Source organism: Maniola hyperantus, chromosome 5, assembly GCF_902806685.2.
Source record: "Maniola hyperantus chromosome 5, iAphHyp1.2, whole genome shotgun sequence".
Classification (NCBI taxonomy): Eukaryota; Metazoa; Arthropoda; class Insecta; order Lepidoptera; family Nymphalidae; genus Maniola; species Maniola hyperantus.
The window spans coordinates 682,415-700,745 of NC_048540.1; the positions used below are offsets into that span (position 1 = coordinate 682,415).

Below are 18,331 nucleotides of genomic sequence, written 5' to 3' on the forward strand. Positions count from 1 at the left end.
TTTCCCCTTCTTGTTCTTTATTATACTCTTCATATTATTTCTTTGTTTTTCCAATTTTTCTGACGGAGCGATCTTGTTCGTCACGGTGAAAACCATTTTGTTTTTATCGTGATGTCCTTTGTGAGTCATTCTCGTTTGATCTCCAAAGAATGTAGTGAACAATAGCTCGAGGATGAACCATAGAAGCTCAATTATGCTTATAATGGACCCGCCGAGACACAGGCCAAAGATACCTCCCAGATTAGCTGAAAAAGTGAAAAAAATTAATCTTATAAAATACTTTTTAGCATAACCAGTTGATGCCTGCGACTTCGTCCGCGTGGATTTAGCTTTATAAAAATCCCATGGTAAGTCTTTGATTTTCCGAAATAAAAAGTAGCCTATATGTCACTCATGCAAAAAATAGTTCGATCCGTTGCTCCGTTGCGACGTGATCGACGGACAAACCAACAAACCAATAAACCAACAAACAAACACACTTTCAGATTCAGATTCAGATTCAGATTTATTTATTTGCTTTCATGTACATTTACATTTATTGATGGTGGGTGCTTAAAGCTAAAAGCTAAATACATGAGACCCTGTCAGGGTATTGCAAATACAATTTTAGGTACAATAAAATGGTAAATATTAAAGATACAATACGAATAGGATTAAATTATTAAAATTATTAATCTTACAAGGTCTTATAGTTTAATGTCAATATCAGATGTCATTTACAGGTGCGTCACGCTATTGAGGTTTATGCAGTTAGAAATTCTTGTATATCATAAAAGCATTTTTGTAGTAGCCATTGTTTTAATTTTCTCTTAAAGGTGACTTCTTTTGTTTCTTCTTTAATGTCGTTAGGAAGTTTGTTATAAATAATGATTGATCTGTAATACGGGCTGCTACGGCGTATTATTTGTAAGCTATAATGTGGAAGAGCCAGGTTGTGCTTGTTTCGCGAGTTTCGATGGTATGTACTGTCTAATGTTTTGTATAAGTGTGAGTGTTTCCTAACAAACAGAACTGTTTCCATTATGTATATAGATGGTAATGTCAGGATCTTTTTTCCTATGAAATGTGGCTTACAACTGTCTCTTTGCCTAATATTTACTAATATTCGTATGCATTTTTTTTGAGCAATAAATAAGTCCCCCACGTCTGTGCTCTGTCCCCAAAGTATAATACCGTACTTAATCCACGAGTAAGCATAAGCGTAGTATGCAGATAGCGCTGTTTCGTAGTTAGTGTTTGCCTTAAGAACACTTAGGGCATATGCAAATCGTGAAAGTTTCTTCCTGACATCTTGTATATGTTGTTTCCAGTTTAAGTGAGTGTCGATAGTTAGGCCCAGAAGCTTGAATTCCCCAACCTCCTCAATACTTATTTCTTTTGTTAAGTTTCCTAATTCGAGAGGTTTTTTCTGGTATGGTCTAAATTGTATTATTTTTGTTTTTTTACTGTTCATTTCCAAGTTATGTTCCGTCAACCAGTTTCGCGTATTTTGCAGGTTTTTTGTTATTTGGGATTTGCATTCATCAGCGTCGGAGCATTCCATTAGTAGAGAAACATCATCCGCAAACATCACTACTTTACAGTCGGGACTTAGGGCCTTAGGTAGCTCGTTTATGTATAGTAGAAAGAGGGTACAACCAAGAACGCTGCCCTGTGGTATAGACCAATTACTAATACGCGAGTTTGACTGTACTGTATTTATATGATGTATTGTTTCATCGTAGTGTTGTATTTCTACGTACTGAGTCCTATCGTGTAAATATGTTTTGAACCACTTGTGTGTGTTTCCCCTAATACCCGAGCTGTATAATTTTTCTAATAGTATTTTATGAGACACTTTGTCGTAGGCTTTTGTCATATCCAATAATAGTCCCACGGCATATTTCTTTTTTCGCATTTATAATAACGGTACTGATAATAAGGGTACTGATTTATTTTAAACTAGCTTATGCTCGCGACTTCGTCCGCGTGGACTACACTAATTTCAAACCCCTATTTCACCCCCTTAGGAGTTGGATTTTCAAAAATCCTTTCTTAGCGGACGCCTTCGTCATAATAGCTATCTGCATGCCAAATTTCAGCCCGATCCGTCCAATAGTTTGAGCTGCGCGTTGATAGATCAGTCAGTCAGTCAGTCACCTTTTCCTTTTATATATTTAGAAAACCTGAATCCACGCGGACGAAGTCGCGGGGATCATCTATTAAGAAATATATAAAAATCATCTTCAGAAAATCTTTTTCATAAATAAGATGGACTTGAATAGTAAATAAATTGAACAGCATAAGTTTATTGCATTTCGTCGGGTATATTATCTGGTATATCTGGTATGACATATTGCAAGGTAGTTATTCGAGCTACAAAGTAATGGAAATTGCTTTCACACGTGTGTTTGTGCACTTTATTTCATATGCACTAGCGACAGGTCACAGAACGGGGGTCGGGGTCTTTTTCATGCTATGTATTTTACGCAACAGGTCGAGATGGCAATCGGGGAGGGCAGTGGCGTGCACAGGGTTTGAAGCCAAGGTAGGCACTAGTTAAGTAAGAGCCTGTTTACTGGCAGGTCATTATGAAAAATATGCATTGAGCTATTCAACTGGGGTAAGCAGTGCATTTATGCCTCTATGACCTGCACGCCACTGGGGGAGGGCCGCCCCGCACACCCGCACAGCCCCCGCGCTAACCCGGAGCGGGCGAGCGCGGGTGACGTGCGAGTTTGCGGGGCGTCTCCCCGCCTCATACCCCGATTGCTATCTCGAAATGTCGCGGTCTATACCTACCTATTTTAATTATTTATTAACAAAGTTCAGAGAAACAAAAATATAAAAAATCCTATAATTTTGAGAAAGTTTACGATATATTGCAAATTAAACATCTGACTGATACTAGAGGTCAACAACCGTTGCGTAAGTAGGCCACTTGGAGTTAATGCCGTGTCGTAGGCGGGGTATTGATCCGAGTTTTACACGCTATACATTGCGGGTATAAAAATACTAAATCACTATAACTACAAAATGAGGCAAATGGTTATTAGTATTGGATTGTGTTTAGGTAGTATAAAATAATGCTAAGTTTTTGCTAGCTTTCTGGTTACACCCTGTATAAGGGCAAACTTGTACAGTCCAGACAACAGATTTGTAGAGCACTGTTTCGGTCGTTGAAACCGACAAAACGTCATATGGGTATGAGTGATAGAGACAACGCTCTACAAATATGAAAACTCATTCTAAAGGCCGATGTTCATCACTTTCGGCTGCGTACTGTAATTCCTGAGCACACACTCCTATACGAATAGAAACCTGTAGGATATGTCTGGGTAGCATACTCACCCAACATTTGGTCCCACGTGTATAGAACTTCGCGACGGTACTTGATACAAGTGTTGTCTGCGAAATGGATATCCACACGGCAGTTGCCTTGCTGCTTAGCGCTGAAATAATATATTATCAACCCATCGCCGGCCCACTACTAACCTACTTTCCTTGAGGAAGTTTCAGAGCGAACATTCCATAAAATTTTCATACATGGCGCTGTGTACTGTACCCATTAAAAACGAAAAATAATTTCCGAGCGAAGGTATACGCTATAATTTCAGCTTTTATAAATTAACGAAGGTCTAGCCCTCCCGGGCTCTCTCTTTAATTTCTTACAGAGTTTTCCCTTATCCCCGGATATAGAAGCGAAATCTACAAAAACGTTCGCGATAACTTTTTGCCAGATCTTTGCCAGGGCAAGATCGATGTTTTGCCAACGACATAGGATCTAACCTCCAAAATGAATTGGGATCCATTTTTCATTGCAGGCTTTGATAAATCATCACTGACAGCTTTTTTGGCGGCAAAAACGTTCAAATGTATCGAGATCACTTTACCTGACGAATATTTACTAGCTGACTTGCCCGACTTTACTTGGATGAAATATCGACAAATAAAAACAAAAATTAATCGTGGTATGTACCCGTCTTATACATTAAAAGAATATTTTACTTTACTTTTACTTTACTTTTACTTCACTTTTACTTCACTTTTACTTTTACTTTACTTTACCTTTACTTTACTTTTACTTTACTTTTACTTTTACTTTTGCTTTACTTTAACTTCACTTTTACTTTACTTTTATCTTGAGTTGAGTTTGAGAAAAAAGAAATATACTTACTCAATGTTTCGATGAAGTTTCACATACTCGGCCTCGGTGTCGTACTGCACGTAATCACATTTCTGGTAGCACTGCGTTATGGTATCGCGTTTGCTTTGAACTCGATCTGGAATACCGTGAACAAAGCCATTGTTAACTAAATATATAAAGATGATACCCGCCACTTCCGCGTGGATCATCATTATCATCATGATCAACCCATCGCCGGCTCACTACAGAGCACGGGTCTCCTCTCAGAGTGAGAAGGGGTTAGGCCATAGTCTACCACGCTGGCCATGTGCGGATTGGTGGACCCGCGTGGATATAAGGTTTGTAATCACGCTTCGAATGTCTGGGATAAAAATCCAATGTGCTAAATCTGGGTATAAGCTATGTTCATTCCAAATTTCAGCCAAATCCGTCCTGTGGTTTTTGCGTAAAAGAGTTACCTATACACACCCACATTCAAAAGTTCACCTTCATAATATTATGATTAGTGTAATGTGATATAATCCTGAGTACTGACTTACTGACTCATCAGTCATCAACGCGCCCAGCCTTGGACCTAGAAAGCTGAAATTTTGCACAGTCGGAGTCAATTGTCACGTCGTGGGTGGGTGCGTTGACCCGAGTTTTGCACGCTATACATTACCCCAATAGTTATACTCTGTTTTGTCTTTCTCTTTCATCAGTAATTTGACATTTGAAGGAAAAAGACAAAACAGAGTATAACTATTCCACCGCTATTCCAGGATTATTTGTTAGAGGGTACGGGTTTCAAAATTACTAAATCAATAAAACTACAAAATGAGGCAAATGGTTATTGGTATTGGATTGTGTTTAGGTAGTATAACAATAACGCTAAGTTTTTGCTAGCATTCTGGTTACATCATGTATTTAAACAATTTACATAATTCTTACCAAGCGTTTGATAGATGCATTGCAGTCTCTCCCAAGTGCATATAGGATATTCTTTTACATAAAATTCTTCAACTGAAAAAAATAAAAGAGTCATTAAATTTATTTCCTGCGAATTTCGAAACGCGATTGATACGTCTTAATGGACAAAGAGCCAGCGCGTGCCGCACCGCCCGCCCTCCCACTGCTAACCATGCAGGAAAAGCAGCCACTCGGCAAGCAATACGCACCACCACCACGCAGCACCACACAAATCCCAAAACACACTCGACGCACGTTTCGCAATCAATCGTCAGAGATGTAGACCTTACAATGCACAATTGCAAAGGGTGCATTTTGCATGCTGCATGTTGCATCATACAGATTCGACCTGTTTCAGCGGATTACAACAAATTAAGCTTTTGGTTCATTGTTTTTTTTTTAAATAGAGATAGCGAGCAAATGAGCAGGTGGGTCACCTGATGTTAAGTGATCAGCTAGTTTTTTTAATAAGAAGATGTCATTCATTAATTTGATATAATTTTGACTCTACGAGGTTTATTAAAAGCAGCTAAATTCAATCCCCCAACTAATTACCGACTTAAGTCTACTTTACTTAATTAATTTCTGATAATTAATATTTTGATATTATACACTGTTGCAACGAAGCCACATAATTATCCCCAGTTAGGTAGTTAGGTACGTACTGAAGAATTTTAATTAATAGAATCGCAACAATAGAGAAAATGAGCTCACATTTATAATTGAAAGGCAGACATCTGCAATGCGCGACCACTTTTCTCATCATAGATATTGTCATACAAACTTGATATGAGTTTGAAGCTATTTTCGTGTCCTGAAAAGTGGAAATAAAATAAAATAAATATGAATTTCTTAACATCAAAAATAATTACTGTACCTAACTAGCGACTCCGCGTGGAATTAGGTTTTTAAAAATCCCGCGGGAACTCTTTGATTTTCCGGGATAAAAGTAGCCTATGCCATTCCCCGGGATGCAAGCTATATCTGTACCAAATTTCGTCAAAATCGGTTAAACGGATAGGTCGTGAAAGGCTGGCAGACAGACAGACAGACACACTTTCGCATTAGAATAATATCATGATCAACCCATCGCCGGCTCACTACAGAGCATGGGTCTCCTCTCAGAGTGAGAAGGGGTTTGGCCATAGTCTACCACGCTGGCCATGTGCGGATTGGTAGACTAATAACTTTATAATATTAGTAAGGATTAAAGTAAAAAGGCTGTGGTAGCCTAGTGGTTAGGACGTCTGCCTTCTAATCGGAGGTCGGGGGTTCGATCTCGGGTACGCACCTCTAACTTTTCGGAATTATGTGCGTTTTAATTAATTAAATATCACTCGCTTTATCGGGGAAGGAAAACATCGTGAGGAAACCTGCATGCCTGAGAGTTCTCCATAATGTTCTCAAAGGTGTGTGAAGTCTACCAATCCGCACATGGCCAGCGTGGTAGACTATGGCCAAATCCCTTCTCACTCTGAGAGGAGACACGTGCTCTGTAGTTAGCCAGCGATGGGTTGATCATGATAATCTTCTTAAATATATAAAAGGAAAAGGTGACTGACTGACTGACTGACTGACTGACTGAATGACTGACTGACTGACTGATCTATCAACGCACAGCTCAAACTACTGGACGGATCGGGCTGAAATTTGGCATGCAGATAGCTATTATGACGTAGGCATCCGCTAAGAAAGGATTTTTGAAAATTCAACTCCTAAGGGGGTGAAATAGGGTTTTGAAATTTTGTAGTCCACGCGGACGAAGTCGCGAGCATTAGCTAGTGAAAGTAAAAAGGCACTTACAGTAGGCAAAAAGCACTTTCGACTCATCAACGACAAAGACTTGACTTCATCCGAGGAGTCTATGGCCCACACGGAGACCGTCACGTCGAAGTAAGTGGACGGAGTCAGCGTTATCGAGCTGTCCAGTAGCGTCAAGTTATTCTGCTTGTCGAATATGTATAACTGAAAATGTAAAAAAACTAGAGTTTCGGTTATAAAAAATCCCATAAAAATCTTTTATTTTCCGGGATAAAAAGTAGCCTATGCCCTTCCCCGGGATGCAAGCTATCGCTGTACCAAATTACGTCAAAAATGGTTGAACGGATTGGCTGTGAAAGGCAAGCAGACAGACAGACAGACGGACAGACAGACAGACAGACACACTTTCGCATTTATAATATTAGTATGGAAGTATGGATTAACAACCAGTGCCAATTCCTTCCATTCGATTGGATCCAAAGGCGGGCTGTTCGACTTCCTCTGTAATGGAGAGTGTTCCGAAGAGTTGTTTGATGTCATTCCACCCTCCTTTTTCTACAACTGCACCGCACGTCACTGCAATCAATTCCACCCTCACCACCGGCAAGGCCGGCAACGCATCGGCGGTACCTCTGGTGCTGCAAATGTTCATGGGCGGTAATCACTTAACATCAGGTGTCCCAAATGCTCGTTTGCTCGCTATCTCTATTAAAAAAAACACATAAACTTGAGATAGCTTGAACCATTAGCAAGCTGAAGTGGCAATGGGCAGGTCATGTCTGTCGCAGAACCGACGGCCGATGGGGTAGACGTGTTTTGGAGTAGAGACCGCGTGCCGCCAAGCGATTTAGCGTTCCGGTACGATGCCGTGAGAAACCAAAGGGGCATGGGTTAGACCTATTCAACGATACCCCACACTATGGAGTAGACTAGAAAAAAACGGTTTTGGCACCAAATAAATTAGCACCACCTCTTAGATACTAATGAACGACCCGTTTGAAATCCACACGACACTGAGGTTGCATCTGGTGCTAAATGAAAGTTCTGGAGAGAACGAAAGTGCGTCGTGGAATGAGATTACAAATTCAATTAATTTTCTTTACGCTGCAATTAAAAATTAATGGATGAAATTTTTGACTTCTGTGACTTGAATACTTTACCTAACAATAATAATTGTGTTTGGAACTGCAGAGTGTAAAGTAAAAGGCTTTCAAGTTACATTATTATTAATAGCAACACCAGCGGCGCTAACAAAAGAAAACACTTAGTGAAAATCCAAATTAATTGTCTTACAACTTGCCCCATAATATAAGTTAAGCACATTCTCATAAGATGTTTGTCAATTTAATAGTTAACTATCTTATCCCTGCGAATTCACCCACATTGACTTCCCCCTAATTTTCAAAGTGTTCATAGTGAATTAATGTTGTAGGTACCAAGCAACGACTTTATGCTTGAACTACAAGTCCCAACTCCTCAACCCTGATGATGTAGGGTACAGCACTCCTAAACTATAGTGATTCAGGAACTGCATGATGCAATATATTTTTTGGTGCCAAGCATAGACTACAACATTGAACTTCGGATCCCAACTCCTCAATGCTGATGCTGCAAGGTACCGAACTCCTAAGCCGTAGAGAAGCGGGAATTTCTGATGGTGAATTGATATTTTAGGTATCAAGCAATGACTACTTACACTAAAAAAGCATGGGCCTCATAAGAAAGCTCAGAGTCACTCAGCGGGCGATGGAGAGAGCTATGTGCGGAGTTTCTCTACGTGATCAAATCAGAAATGAGGAGATCTGTAGGAGAACTAGAGTAACCGACATAGCTCAACGGGTTGCGAAGCTGAAGTGGCAATGGGCAGGGCACATAGTTCGTACAACCGATAGACGTTGGGGTACTAAGGTACTGGAATGGCGACCTCGCATTGGAAGACGCAGCGTTGGAAGACCCCCCACTATGTGGACGGACGACATCAGACGAGTCGCAGGGAGCCGCTGGATGGTGGCGGCGCAAGACCGTGGCGTGTGGAAGTCCCTACAAGAGACCTATGTCCAGCAGTGGACGTCTATTGGTTGACGATGATGATGATGATGACTCCACAATAATAACATTCACAGTAAATCAAACAACATATTATTATCCCTTGTTTACATTCTTCAAGTAAGATTTTTTTTAAATTATATTAGCCATGTTAAATGACTAATATTCCCCTTTCTTCTCCAATTAAGCGTCAGGCTTGTGCTAGGAGTAGGTACGACAATAGTGCAACGGGCGGGGTTTGAACCGTCTTCCTTTCGGTTTTCAGTCCACTCCTATACCGGTTGAGCTATTGAGGCTCTAGATTACACTCTAAACTAAAAATATCCTAAGAAAGTTGAGGATAATATTGACTGTGTGTAGTAGGTAGGTACTCACAAATACAAAGCTATCCTCGGCGCTTCCGTTAGCAAATATTTTCTGACTGTTCACGATTATTTCCAAAGCTTCCGAAGCTTCTATGCCCGTACCGAAGTTGGTGATTAATTGACCCGACTGTTTCCTGAAAAATATCAACGCAATGTTATAGTTTGAGAGCTGTGAAAACAATATTTATGAACTAGCTGATGCCCGCGACTTCGTCCGCGTGGATTTAGGTTTTTAAAAATCCCGTGGAAACTCTTTGGTTTTTCGGGATAAAAATCAGCCTAGGTTCCTCTCCAGATCTTAAACTATGTACTGCATAGAACCGATAGACGATGCAGAACATACACTGTTCCATTGTCCTCAGTTTCAGGAAGAAAGAAGGAATGTCGTAGCCGAGCTGGGAGGAGAGTTTGGAGTGGAGAGCCTCATAAGCACAATGCTGGAAGAGAAAAAGAAGTGGCAGATAGTTCAGAAATACATGGAAGGTATAATGGAAAGTAAGGAGAAAGACGAAAGAGGAGGAAGTTGAGTTAGTCTGCGGCAGTAATGGTAGGCCGTATTGCAGTACCGGGGAAGGACGGCCAGCGAAGGGAGGAGGTTTTAGTCCGTAGGTCGCTGAGGAAGCCTCAGCGAAGTCGGGCATGCCGATTGGTATCCATGAGGATTTCCTCCTACCCAATTAAAAAAAAAAAAAAAAAAAAAAAAAAAAGAAATGGTAGGCCAACAAGGCGGGAATATTACTGCTTAGAGAAAGGAGGGGTTTTTAGTCGGTAGGAGTCCGGCACTATGTCCATGAGGATTTTCCCCTCCTAAGCGAAAAAAAAAAGGTCTTAAACTATACTCAATACTCATGCAAAAAATCATGTCAATCCGTTGTATATCAGAATAATTAATAAAAAAGCGCAATAGCGCTGACCCTGCGCGTTGCGCCGTTGCGGTGCTATACATCTTTTAAAATCAGTGTAATACAAACACTTACCAAACTAACTAGCATCTTTTATTTATCTATTTTATCAAACAAACTATCTATGAACTAAGGAACGGGGAACTATTAACTACGGGGGTTTTAACATAATATCATGAACTTATATCAACAACGTTAACAAATACTAAACAGTACCCGTAGTACAAGATTTTACGTCTCACCAAACCAAACCAAATTCGAGAGTCGAAATACTTCCGTGTTACAGTAAAATGGGCCTAAACAGCCTTGAATTGAAGTCAATTATTCAATGCCACTGATTTTAATTTCGCAATGTTTCCGCTTGGAGCGCTGGCTGTAGAAGTGTAGACAAACTTGAGCTTTAAAACAAGGCATTTAAGATCCAGTTTACTGTAACGCGGACGTATTTCGACTGTCGAATTTGGTTTGGTTTGGTGAGACGTAAAATCTTGTACTACGGGTACTGTACGGGAAATTCGACGCGTCCCGTACACAGAGGATTGAATACAATACGCTGTGTATTTTCTCACACAATATGTCCTCGTCGAACAACATCCTGTGACGAGCATTAACCTCGCCGCAGAATATTTACTACAGTTGGAACATTTCAGAGGTAGCATGTGAAAAGTTGCCAGTGATGACATATGGATCTAACACATGGTCGCTAACTATGGGCCTCATAAGAAAGCTCAGAGTCACTCAGCGGGCGATGGAGAGAGCTATGTGCGGAGTTTCTCTACGTGATCAAATCAGAAATGAGAAAAATTAAATTGTGGTCATGAACTAATAATTAGCATTTTCAACTTATAAAGTAAGATTAACTTTACAGTATACCAAGTGGTTCATATCATATGAACGGGCTTTACCAGTACCCGTAGTACAAGATTTTACGTCTCACAGCCTTGAATTGAAGTCAAATATTCAATGCCACTGATTTTAATTTCGCAATGTTTCCGCTTGGAGCGCTGGCTGTAGAAGTGTAGACAAACTTGAGCTTTAAAACAAGGGATTTAAGATCCAGTTTACTGTAACGCGGAAGTATTTCGACTCTCGAATTTGGTTTGGTTTGGTGAGACGTAAAATCTTGTACTACGGGTACTGTACATTCTAAAAAAGATTTTATTTTTATTTTTATGCATAATCGTTTTTGATTTCTCGTGCAAAATGACGATAAAATACGATTGTAGTACGGAACCCTCAGTGCAGCGAGTCTGACTCGCACTTGGCCGGTTTATTCAAGAATTTCTTACCTGAAATATGAAGTGTCGAACTGGCAGCAATGACCCATAATAGTAAATACATCTCGGAACATCTTCCAGCAGTCCACCACCTTCGACCTCCACACACACTCCTTTATTAGAACACTGCATGGCTTTTTGAGCTGAAAATCAGAATTCGTACATTTTTTAGGGTTCCATACCCCGAAGTATAGAGTAAGGATTATGTATCACATACAGGGTCCGTCGAAGCCATGTAGTGGACTGATTTTTAGGGTTCCGTATCTCAAAACCGAACCCTTATGGGATCACTTTGTTATCTGTCTATCTGTCAAGAAACCTACAGGGTACTTCCTGTTGACTTAGAATCATGAAATTTGACAGGTAGGTAGGTCTTACAGCGAACATAAGGAGAAAAATCTGTAAATCGTGAATTTAGGGTTACATAAACAAAAAAAAATTAAATGGTGGTCATGAACTAATAATTACTATTTTCAATTTTCGAAGTAAGATAACTATATTATTAAATACGGTATCATATGAAAAAGCTTTACCTGTGCATTCTAAAACAGATTTTAGCCGTGAGCCTGACTCACACTTTCCTTTTAAGCTACGGAACCCTAAAAATGTACATAATACTAAGTACAATGGTTTTTATGATTACTTTTTATGATTCGTAAAAGCGCTGTGAATGACAGCGGTGCGACGACGCGACGGGCGTCCCTGTAATCAAGGCAGTGCTACTCAAAGAACCTTCGAGATTTCTCTTAATGATGCTGTTTATTGCAGTTCTTTGACTTTATTGCGGTAGGAGAAAATGCAGAAATGTACACAAAAAGTGTCATTAAAGACTTTACACACCAGAACCACACGAGTAGATATAGTAGATATTATAGACCAGAGGGGAAGCTTCACACTAGCTCACGCACACCACGACATGCCACGGACGCTCCGTGCGCCCAGTTTGGCGGCAAACGGAGCGTCCGTGACACGTCGTGAGCTGCGCTAGAGTGAGTGAACCTACAGCCAGCCGCTAGTATGAAGCTTCCCCTCTGGTCTATATATCTACTCGTGTGCCAGAACGCTAGCAAACACTTATCGTTATTGTAATACTACCTAAACACAATCCAATACAAATAACAATTTGCCCCATTTTGTAGTTTTAGTGATTTAGTATTTATCAAACCCGCAATGTATAGCGGGCAAAACTCGGTTCATTGCCCCGCCTACGCAGCGGCATTGACTCCGAGTGACTAACTGCCGCACTCGGAGTCGCTTAATCGTTATTTCAGGCATTAATTATTAGTATGGATCAGGAATACGTTAAGTAACGATTAAGCTACTCTGAGTGCGGCTGTTATTTACGGAACGTTCGTTGACCACTAGCGTCATTCAGATGTTTTATTTGCAATATATCGTGAAATTTTACAAAATACTATAGAATATTTTTTATTGCTTCGCATTTTTGCACGTTTTTTTTTGTGGTATCATATCAGTACTATCACCTATCTTCGTTTTTGCCAGCGTTCTGGTAACACCCTGTATTATTGTTTACCTAGTATAGATTTGATATACTATTTGGATTTCACATACTTAATTATTGTTTAAATAAAAAGATAAAAACTTACTTAATTGTAATGAGTTTTTTAACCATTTCAGTTAGTCGTAAGGTATCTTAATGTATGCTTTATATTGTAAATTTTATTTTATTTTATTATAATTTTTAAATGTGTTTATGGGTTTTATGCCTGACAATAAAAAACTATTATTATTATTATGTAATACTCATTAATTTTACACATATTTAATTGTGTAAAATTACTAAGAATAAATAAATTAAAAAAAAGGAAGGTACGTACCATATTTATAACAATATCATGTGTATATCCCAAATCCTCTAAAGTTGAATGTATTTTCTTTACATTTTCTTCAACTATGAAATCGTTTCGTTTGATGTTGGTGAAGCTTTCGTAGTATTTATTTATCTCCTTATCATTGTAACCGCGGAGTTTCCTTGAAAATATTTTATCAAAGAGATTATATTTTAATACTACAAATATTAAAATTTACTTAGCTACAATTTTTAATATCTCGTTGATATTATAAACGACAAGAAAATATTTTGATTTAAAATTTCATGTCCTACTACTAATAAAAAAAAATATATAATCACTAAGCAGTAAGCACCTATATAAATGCGAAAGCGTGTTTTTTTTTGGTTTGTCCTTCAATCACGAAGCAACGCGACGGGTCAACGTGATTTTTTTAAGTCGACATTGATAAAGAACTGGAAAGTGACGTACATAGGCTACTTTTATCCCGGAAAACCAAGAGTGCTTACAGGAGTTTTAAAAACTTAAATCAATGCGGTCAACAGTCTAATTTTTATTATTACTAGCTTATTCCCGCAACTTCGTCCGCGTGGACTACACAAATTTCAAACCCCTATTTCAGCCCCTTAGGAGTCGAACTTTCAAAAATCCTTTGTTTCAGTTTCATGTTTCAGCCCGATCCGTCCAGTCGTTTGAGCTGTGTCATCTATCAACATAGATCAGTCAGTCAGTCAGTCAGTCAACTTTTCCTTTAACAATTTAGAAGATATAGGAAAAATAGGAACACTAATTATATTTTAGACCTTGTAAGCTTTTCCATAATTCTACGGTTTGATTTCTCGTTATATCAATGTACAGTTCGCGGCAGAATTTAATATCGAACTTTAGAAAGAGATAACGGTTTAGTAGAGCGTTGTCTCTGTCGTTGAGACCGACAAGACGACACAATAGGTTTGAGTGACAGAGGCGAAGCTCGCTCTACGAAGCCGATGTTCTCTTTCTGAAGTTCGATGTGCAATATTTTCTGCCGGGTAGGGTCAGCAACAAAACTAGGTTTGCACCCGTCCATAGTCGCTTGGCGGGTGCAAACCTAGCTTTGTTGCTGACTGTACCGTACCTACTTTATAAAATTTTATTTCCTAAAATGGCTCTGAATCAGTCAGAAGAAGACGTGTTCAAACACTTGAAATTTTTGGTAACGATAAACTAAAATGTTGGTACTTACAATATTCGCGTAATATTTTTGGTGTAAGGTCCGTAAATAATCTCCGGGTCGCAAACAGTGACAGCCGGGAAAGAAATGCGGTCGATTGGGTAGTGAGTTGACTCCACCTGCGATAGTAATTTAGAGAAATATAGTAAAAAGCTGAAGTGGAACTGGCACCGATTCTAAGCACAACCAAATTTTAGAGTATTCGCACCCTCTTCTTACTATTGTAATATGAAAAGGACAGAAGCAGTTTGACATTTCTAAATTTAATTTTTAGATGGTAAAACCCGTGATTTTAGCACGCACTTGCGAACCTACTGTTTAAATTTGTATTGTGCACTAAAATTTAGAGTCTTTAAATGTGAAAGTCATGTTCCGTTCCTTTTTTAGCATTAGTAAAAAGAAAAGGATGCAGATACTCTAAATTTAGTTTAGAGAGAGACTAGAGAATTGTCCTACCTGTGATGACGTATGGAGCGGAAACGTGGACACTGACAGTTGGCCTCGTCCACAAACTAAAAGTCGCTCAGCGAGCTATGTTGGGTATCACTCTCAGGGACCAAATCCGGAACGAGGAAATTCGCAGAAGAACAAAGGCGACTGACATAGCTCAAAGGATTAGTCAGCTGAAGTGGCCAGTGGGCTGGCCACGTCTGCCGCAGAACCGATGGCCGCTGGGGCCAGTGGCGGATTTTCAGTCTTGGCCGCCCTAGGCCCCAGGATTTCGTAAGTACCAGCCGCCTTTTCTCAACACCCATTAATCATGGTCGTAGCCATGAGTTGAGGGGGGGGGGGGGGGGGGGGGATTAAAAATTTACCTTTTGATTTGTCAGTAAAATACAATCCTATGACAAATAGGAGCTCGAACGCAGCAGGCGCAATTTTTTTTTGTTACTAAAAGAAAGTTATTTTTGTCATGATTGGCCGCCTCTAATATCTAGCCGCCCTAGGCCCGGGCCTACTGGGCCTTAGGGCAAATCCGCCACTGGCTGGGGCAGACATGTTCTGGAGTGGAGACCGCGTATCGGCAAGCGCAGTGTGGGACGACCTCAAGCCCGCTGGACTGACGTCTAAGAAGGTAGCGGGAAGTGGATGGATGAGGAATCATGTGTGGTGGCGCGCTCTTGGAAAAGCCTATGTCCAGCAGTGGACGCAAACATGCTGATTAATTGATTGATAATAAAAACTCGGTCAAGTGCGACTTGAACTCATACACGAAGGGTGCCATCGTATAAGAAAAAACATTTTTTTCAAATTTTATGACCATTTTGAAATTTTTATTATTTGCTGTTACGAGTATAATATGTATACCTATTGCCAATAGAAATACACATTCTGTTAAAATTTAAAATCTCTACCTATGTATGTATTTACACATGTTTTCGGTTCACGAAATATACAACCCGCTGACGACAGACGGACGGACGGACGGACAGCACATGCTTAGTTATAGGGTACCGTTGGCACTCTTCGGGTACGGAACCTTAGAAATAACCCATTGGAGGAATGGGTTATTTCTAAGGAGTGATGGTTTATTTTAAAGTTAGAGAGGTTTTTTTTTTTTTTTTTTTTTTATTTAGATACAAGTTAGCCCTTGACTGCAATCTCACCTGATGGTAAGTGATGATGCAGTCTAAGATGATAGCGGGCTAACCTGGAAGGGGTATGGCAGTTTTTATTATACCCATACCCCTTTGGTTTCTACACGGCATCGTACCGGAACGCTAAATCGCTTGGCGGCACGGTAGGGTGGTAACTAGCCACGGCCGAAGCCTCCCACCAGACCAGACCAGAAATTTAGAAATTATAAAATTCTAAACCCCTGCCAGGAATCGAACCCGGGACCTCCCACTAATAAGACCACAGCGCTCGCCACTGCGCCAGGGAGGTCGTCGAGGTCATATTATAACTTTAAAATAGGACTATTTAATTTATCACAACTCAAGTCAACCATGAATTTCAATTTAAAACGGTACCTAATTTCAAAAGATTTGCCTTGTAGGTTTTCAATTTTCTAATTTAGGAAAGCGTGGGTATAATAAGCGCGCTATTATTTCCACCATTTATATTTCTAGAACCTTCGAACATTTATTATTGTTAAAACCAGAAGGCATGTAATAACTGAGGCGGAAAATAGCGGTACTTCGCTGCGAGGAGGAAAATGTCACCATTATCATCATCATGATCAATTTTTATGTCATAATCAATCATCATTCAATGTTCTCAGCGTGCATTCAAAACTATGTTGTACTTACTATAACCTGTTAATTTAAGTTTAATATGACATTCTTACTGATAATCGAAACTATTTTATATTAACATACTTGTACCTACCTAATATTACTAAATTATTAACAAAGAAGAAACTAATTGACATTATAACAAACTTAATTAATTAGTGCGATCAATAAATAAAAATAATTTCGATTCAAACTGAATGCCCTATATAATTACCTGATAAAATCTATTATAAAATAATGTAACACGTAGTTTGCATGTAATTGTATAATAATTATATATTTAGCATGTATGTATTGTTAATGTACCTAACTTTGCAATGCCCTAACGGGGCTTCATGTAACCATGAAAGCAAATGAATAAATAAATCATAAATCATAAATCAAAAATCCTTTAATGTTTTATCGTTTTATATTTTGTGTCCTTTTGTGTTTGTATTTAAATTTATTTAATATAAACGCGTGGATTTAGATTTTTAAAAATCCCGTGGGTACTCTTTGATTTTCCGGGATAAAAAGTAGCCTATGTCACTCTCTAGTTTTTTAACTATACCCATGAAGTACAAACCAACAAAGCAACAAACAAACACACTTTCGCATTTATAATATGGGTAGTGATTTTCAGTAAAGAAAAGTGAAAGATAAATTGACTTACCACAGTAAACGTAGGGTTGTCTATAAACTTCCCCCAGATCATATGGCTGAGATAAAGGCACAGGATGACGCTGCACGCTATGACGGTGGTCCAGATGCTGTGGACCCACCAGGACGAGCTGCTGTAGTAGTAGTAGAAGCCATGCAGCGTGCTGTGCTTGCAGAATCGTTTGAAGGTTAGCACTAAGACGCGGCAGAACATTTTCTGGCGCACGTTGTTATCTCAACCAGAGTTCACAACAGTTAGGAAAACAAACAATACGTCGAAGTTTTACCTACATTGGTAGGTTTCAATACATCGTTAGGTAAGCTGTGAAAGGATTTCAATTCAGGATCAAACGCGAGAGTTTCTTGACTCTAGTCACAGTGAACTAGAGTAAGGGAACGCTCGGTTTGATTCCGTATCGACGATATGTCAAATATTAGGCTATGGACATGGACCTATAAATACGCTGTGGGCTGCGGCTAAGGGTGACATGAAATCAAAGAACGCTATCTAGCGTAAATGCGAAGAAATTTTTATTACCTCCTATGTCGATGCGTAAATGTAAACATTTGACGCCTGCCAATAACATCAAAGCTTCGACACTTTGTTGTTACCCTACCCTGTAAGTACCCTAAGCACACGAGTAGAGCAGAGAGTAGAGAGATATATAGACCAGAGGGGAAGCTTCATACTAGCGGCTGGCTGTAGGTTCACACACTCAAGCGCAGCTCACGCACACCACGACGTGTCACGGACGCTCCGTTTGCCGCCAAACTGGGCGCACGGAGCGTCCGTGGCACGTCGTGGTGTGTGTGAGCTAGTGTGAAGCTTCCCCTCTGGTCTATAATATATACTCGTGTGCTCTAAGTGACACTATCGTGAGTGATATGTCTGATGGTTTTTATTTTGTTTAATTACGACTTGTTTGAAGAATATTTCTAACTATATGTTGCCCGCGACATCGTCCGCGTGGATTTAGGTTTTTAAAAATCCCTTGGGAACTCTTTA

At 39.6% G+C, this 18,331-nt stretch overlaps 1 protein-coding gene and 1 long non-coding RNA gene across 2 annotated transcripts in view; one reads left to right on the top strand and one right to left on the bottom strand.

The window, feature by feature from the left end:
- LOC138402373 (uncharacterized) overlaps positions 1-18,331 on the top strand; it is a 404,494-nt gene that overhangs the window by 121,211 nt on the left and 264,952 nt on the right. The gene's annotated exons all lie outside the window — the stretch shown is intronic.
- LOC117982466 (sodium channel protein Nach-like) lies at positions 4,153-17,380 on the bottom strand. Its single transcript, XM_034968822.2, has 11 exons — positions 17,339-17,380; positions 14,462-14,568; positions 13,264-13,417; positions 11,438-11,568; positions 9,813-9,915; positions 9,568-9,683; positions 9,257-9,380; positions 6,878-7,039; positions 5,789-5,888; positions 5,057-5,128; positions 4,153-4,262 (listed from the first exon to the last, which is right to left on the bottom strand). Exons 1-11 carry the CDS (start codon positions 17,378-17,380, stop codon positions 4,153-4,155), a joined length of 1,221 nt encoding a protein of 406 aa, XP_034824713.2.